The following is a 5,436-nucleotide window of genomic DNA, read 5'->3' on the forward strand; positions in this document are numbered from 1 at the left end:
TTATGATGATGGTTGCATAACTCTGAATGTAGTAAAAATCATTGAATTGTACACTTTAAAGGGGTAAATTTTGTGGTTTGTGAATTAGATCTTAATAACGATGTTCAAAAAATGGTGACCTGGCAGAGTGGCAGTGGATTTGCCCTGCCCCAGCCCTGTCTACCCTTGTCCCCTTGCCTTCCAGATAATCAGCTTGCTGATAACTATGGAGCAAAGTGCAGGCAGAAAGGAGAAAGTAAGCCAAGAGGGGAGCTGGAAGACAGGACCTACTGCCTTGGAAAGCCATCGTGAGGGCTGCTCGTCATCCTTCAGAGGTACTTCTACCGCCTTCCCTTACCTCCCACCCCCTCCTAGGCACGCCACTGAACCTGCCCACCTCCACTCCAAGCATCTGGGCATCCATGCTCAGTTCACATCAAATCTGGGTGTAATGAGTTCGAAGTCGGTTTTCAAAGTTGTATTAATAGAATCTTTCTTTGGCCACCCAAGTTTTGGGGAATTTGGTCATCCTTCCACTTTATGGATTGTGAATTATCTTGTGACCAATGATTTCCTCTTCTTCCCACCTAGCTGTTACTTCACTTACCAACAATTCCCCAAAATGGAAGGAAGGAGACAAATTTGTACCTTTGGCTTATTTTTCAGAATCTATGGCATAAATGTCTCCAGGAAACTGGGTGAAACTAGGGGGCTATACAATATTGTTTTATTTATATTTTATTTATTTATATTTATTTTTTAACCTGGAAAACATGTAGATGCAATGTCATATGATGTTGGATGAAGGAGTTATTTGTTTTAAATTATCTTTCCTCCTTTATGTGTGGGCAAATATAAATTATTGGTTATTTGTAACCATCAGAAAGGATCCTACTGATGGTATGACTCCTTTGCCAAACTTAACAAAAATAAGGACTCTGGAATGTTATGAACATGAGAGGTCTATGGCCATACCACCCTGAAAACACCCAATCTTGTCTGATCTTGGAAGCTAAGCAAGGTTGCGCCTTGGTTAGTATTTGGGTGAGCTATAGGCTTTTGGTCTCCCACTCCCTCTTTCCCTTTAAAAGAAAAAAAATAAAATGAGGGGACCACGTCTTCTGCCACCTATTTGGTAGGACTAAGGTCTTCCCTACCTGAGCACCAGCTTGGAGTGAAAGGGAGGACAAGGAATCCTTAACAGAAGCATTATCTGTCCCTCTAACCCTCGTTTCAGAAGTGGCCTCTCTAAAGAGTCCTTTTGTCCTCTCACTCTTAGATCTCTCATATTTAACTTTACCTCATCCAACTGTACAAATGCAGTGAAATACACTTTAGTTGTCCCAGCTGGGAGGCTGAGGCAGGCGGATCACTTAAGCCCAGGACGTGGAGGCTGCAGTGGGCTGTGATCGTGCCACTACACTCCAGCCTGGGTGCACAGAGAGAGACTCTGTCTCAAACCAAAACCAAAACCAAACCAAACCAAACCAAAACAACAACAATAAAAAAGAAAAGAAAACACACACACACTTTAGCACAGACCTCTGCGGTAGGATGATGTATTTGTGTACAGTGGCTAAAACTTGCAAGCAGCTGCTTACCCAGTCAGCCAGACAGCCATGGCTTTTAATCACCAAGAAGAGAAAGGGTCGGGCGCAGTGGCTCATGCCTATAATCCCAGCACTTTGGGAGGCTGAGGCGGGTGAATCATCCAAGGTCAGGAGTTCGACACCAGCCTGGCTAACATGGTGAAACCCCTGTCTCTACCAAAAATACAAAAATTAGCCGGGTGTGGTGGCACGTGCCTGTAATCCCAGCTACTCAGGAGGCGCAGGGAGGAGAATCGCTTGAATCTGGGAGGTGTAGGTTGCAGTGAGCTGAGATCGCCCACTTCACCTCTCACCTCCAGCCTGGTCGACAGAGCCAGACTCCGTCTCAAAAACAAACAAACAAACAAAAAATTCGTTGGAGGGCTACCCTAAGCAGAGCACTTGCCCTACGCACTCTAAATTAATTATTCAACACTTTCAACAGTACTTTGGTATTGGTATTGCCCCTGTTGAACAGATCAAGAAGTTGAAGCTCAGAGAGGTTAAGTAACTTGCCAAGGTCATACGGCCCTAGAATAATGAAGAAAAACGGTTTGTAAGTGTCCCAAAGTGGCATTATTTGTCCGTGGGGCAGGTATGTTTGACTTCCCATCCATCTATCCATCCATCCATCCATCCATCCACTTGAGATTGGGGTCTCGCTGTGCTACTTGGACTGTTCTTGAACTCCTGGACTCTGGCCATCCTCCTGGGGTCTACCGGCGCGCAGGGACTACCGGCTCGGGCTACCATGCGCGGCTCCCCACCTCTTTAAAAACTGGAGATTACAATGCTTGTGCCAGCTAGTAGGCTCACACAGTTGGGAGCGATACTCCACGTGAGAGGTTATAAATGACATTGCACTAAGGAAGGATCGATCCTTACACAAGTCAGGACACAAAAGCGTGCCGAAACGCTACTGCGCAACTGCACCAGCGCGCCTGCGTACAAAGGAGATCCAAAGCACTCAGCAGTGCGCATGCGTGCAGCTACCTGCAAATGGGCCTGGGGAATAGCGCCGGCTAGGTCTGCCAGCCTCTAGGGGGCGCCAGCCGGCGAAGGTCCAGTACCCCGGCCGGGCGGTACTTTTTTTTTGCCTACACCAGTACTCAGGATATCGGAATCCGGTGCACTACAGCTTCCTCAGGTTTGAGGTTCCGGATGCCCGGGGGCGGAGAAACGGGAGGGGAAAGACTGATAGCAAGGTGGGTAACCACCGTCAAGAAATCCGCCGGGGAAACCTCCTCCCTTTCTACCCCTGAAGGAACAGCGAGAATGGGCGGGGTCTGGCTTCGGGGCGGAAGCGACGGGAGGCCCTGGTTCCAGGGCGGGGCTGGAGGCGGGAGGGACTCGGCTGGGAAGTTCAGGCAAAGTCGTCTGATATCCTGCGTCCCCTTCACCCTCATCTTTCTCTTCAGGTGAGGAGGCGTCCATGGAACGACTTCTGGTCCAGCTGTGCGGTAGCAGCGCAGCGTGGCCGCTCCCGCTGTGGGAGGGGGACACCACAGGCCACTGCTTCACTCAGCTGGTGCTCAGCGTCCTGCCCCACGCCCTCCTCGCCGTGCTCAGTGCCTGCTACTGGGGCACCCCGAGGTGGGTAGAGACGGGCGCAAGGTATCTGTCCGGGTGTGCCTGCACACCTCATCCGCAACCTACATCTTCCGTCAGTGTCACCGGAATAGCGAGGTCTCTGGAGTAAGGCAGAAGCAGAATAAAATCTGAACATTACTACTTAGCAGCAATGTGACTGTTCTTGGGGCAAACCTGCCTTCTCTGAGTCTCGTTGTTGGGAGGTTTAAATGAAATAATGAATTTAAGCATATAGTGCAGTACCTGGCATGTTTTTAAAGGTCCAATGAGTGTCAGAAATCATCAGAATTGTCCATTTTCAGCTACCGGGACTCAGCTGTCATGAATTGGAGGCTAAGTTGGGTGAACAATGCTTTCAGCCAAAAGGGATGACGTGTTCAAGTTGTAGGGTCAGTTTCTCACAGCTTCAGTCCATGAAACCTTAGTGTTTCCAGATTAAGAAAAGCATAGGTAGACAAAAAGAGCAAAGTCAAACATTAAGCCTTCCCCAGTTAGGGCTATAAGGTGTGGGTGCTAAACTCACCTTGATTTTGTATTTAGTTCTTGTATGGCTAGAGATGACTAAAGTTAGTCTCATTCTGGCTGCTGAGAAGACAGGAGGGCGGTCTTGATCACTGCCTTTGGGAGTTCCTAGTCTGATGGGGGAAAGTGTCCCTATCAGAGAGATCTTTCTTACTTTCTCATTAGACTGAGTTTCCAAAAAAACTGTGCCAATTTTTAATAGCTACTCCTCTGAGAAGGCTGTGAATGTCTTTGCTAGGTGATTAAACCCATCTAGACTTTTGTCTTTATGTAAGAAACAAATCAGGATTTCTCCCAGACCAAGCAGATCCACAGAGTCATCTATCCAAGGAAGGCATTCATCAGCCCCTGAGAAAGCAAGAAAGACCATCGTGTAATCAGTAGAAATTGTACCTCATGCCGGGTGCCGTGGCTCACGCCTGTAATCCCAGCACTTTGGGAGGCCGAGGCGGGTGGATCACAAGGTCAAGAGATCGAGACCATCCTGGTCAACACGGTGAAACCCCATCTCTACTAAAAATACAAAAAATTAGCTGGGCATGGTGGTGCGTGCCTGTAATCCCAGCTACTCAGGAGGCTGGGGCAGGAGAATTGCCTGAACCCGGGAGGCGGAGGTTGCGGTGAGCCAAGATCGCGCCATTGCTCTCCAGCCTGGGTAACAAGAGCGAAACTCCGTCTAAAAAAAAAAAAAAAAAAAAAGAAAAAGAAAAAGAAATTGTACCTCACTTCACTTATCAGCCTTGTGTGTGTTGCTAAGAAGGGTTAGAGAGATCCAGAATCTAAGATAGGAAAGGACCTCAGAAGGCTTTACTTCAAGACTCACTGCTCACTGTGCTGATGAGGAAAGTGAGATGCAAAGAGGAAAAGAGACGTGCCCAAGGGGTGATGAGACTGGTTGATGGCCAACTTGGGGTCAATTTATGCTTCCAAGGGCCCAGTGTTCTTTGTTGGGTCCCCACATCTTAGGATATATGATTCTTTTTTTTTTTTTTCTTTTCCTTCTTTCTTTTTTTGAGACAGGGTCTCCCTCTGTTGCCCAGGCTGAAGTACAGTGGTCCAATCACAGTTCACTGCTGCCTCGACCTCCTGGGCTCAAGCAGTCTCCCACCTCAGCCTTCTGAGTTGCTAGGGCCAGAAGCACATGGCACCATGCCTGGCTAATTTTTAAAAATTTTTAATAGGCCGGTTGCAGTGGCTGAAGCCTGTAATCTCAGCACTGTGGGAGGCTGAAGCAGGCAGATCAGTGGAGGTCGAGTTTGAAACCAGCCTGGCCAACATAATGAAACCCTGTCTCTACTAAAAATTAGCCAGGCGTGGTGGCACACACCTGCAATCCCAGCTACTCAGGAGGCTGAGGCAGGAGAATCACTTGAACTTAGGAGGCGGAAGTTGCAGTGAGCCCAGATTGTGCCACTGCACTCCAGCCAGGGTGACAGAATGAGACTTTGTTTAAAAAAAAAAAAAAAAATTAAGGCCGGGCGCAGTGGCTCATGCCTGTAATCCTAGCACTTTGGGAGACCGAGGTGGGTGGATCACCTGAGGTCAGGAATTCAAGACCAGCCTGACTATCATGGTGAAACCTCATCTTCAAAAAAAAAAAATTAGTGGGGCATGATGGTGTGCACCTATAGTCCCAGTTACTTGGGAGGCTGAGGCACAAGAATTGCTTGAACTCAGGAGGCAGAGGTTGCAGTGAGACAAGATTGCAACACTGCACTCCAGCCTGGGTGACAAAGCAAGACTCTGTCTCAAAAAA

At 48.2% G+C, this 5,436-nt stretch overlaps 1 protein-coding gene across 7 annotated transcripts in view; it reads left to right on the forward strand.

Annotated features, from left to right (window-relative positions):
• Positions 1 to 2,606: 2,606 nt before the first annotated feature.
• ABCC10 (ATP binding cassette subfamily C member 10) overlaps positions 2,607 to 5,436 on the forward strand; it is a 20,792-nt gene continuing 17,962 nt past the window's right edge. For 2 of the 7 annotated variants that reach the window (XR_004275569.1, XM_032299487.1), the window contains exon 1: positions 2,863 to 3,161. Coding sequence is in view for 6 of the 7 variants with exons in the window: in XM_032299487.1 (XP_032155378.1) it covers positions 3,001 to 3,161 (161 nt within the window). In the remaining variant the exon portion in view is untranslated. Of the gene's footprint in view, positions 2,774 to 2,828; positions 3,162 to 5,436 lie in introns of those variants that run through there. The other 5 variants (XM_032299483.1, XM_032299482.1, XM_032299484.1 and 2 more) reach the window with 5 other exon arrangements.

The sequence above is a fragment of the Sapajus apella genome, unplaced genomic scaffold (assembly GCF_009761245.1).
Source record: "Sapajus apella isolate SASKATOON/1434 unplaced genomic scaffold, GSC_monkey_1.0 scaffold41, whole genome shotgun sequence".
Classification (NCBI taxonomy): domain Eukaryota; kingdom Metazoa; phylum Chordata; class Mammalia; order Primates; family Cebidae; genus Sapajus; species Sapajus apella.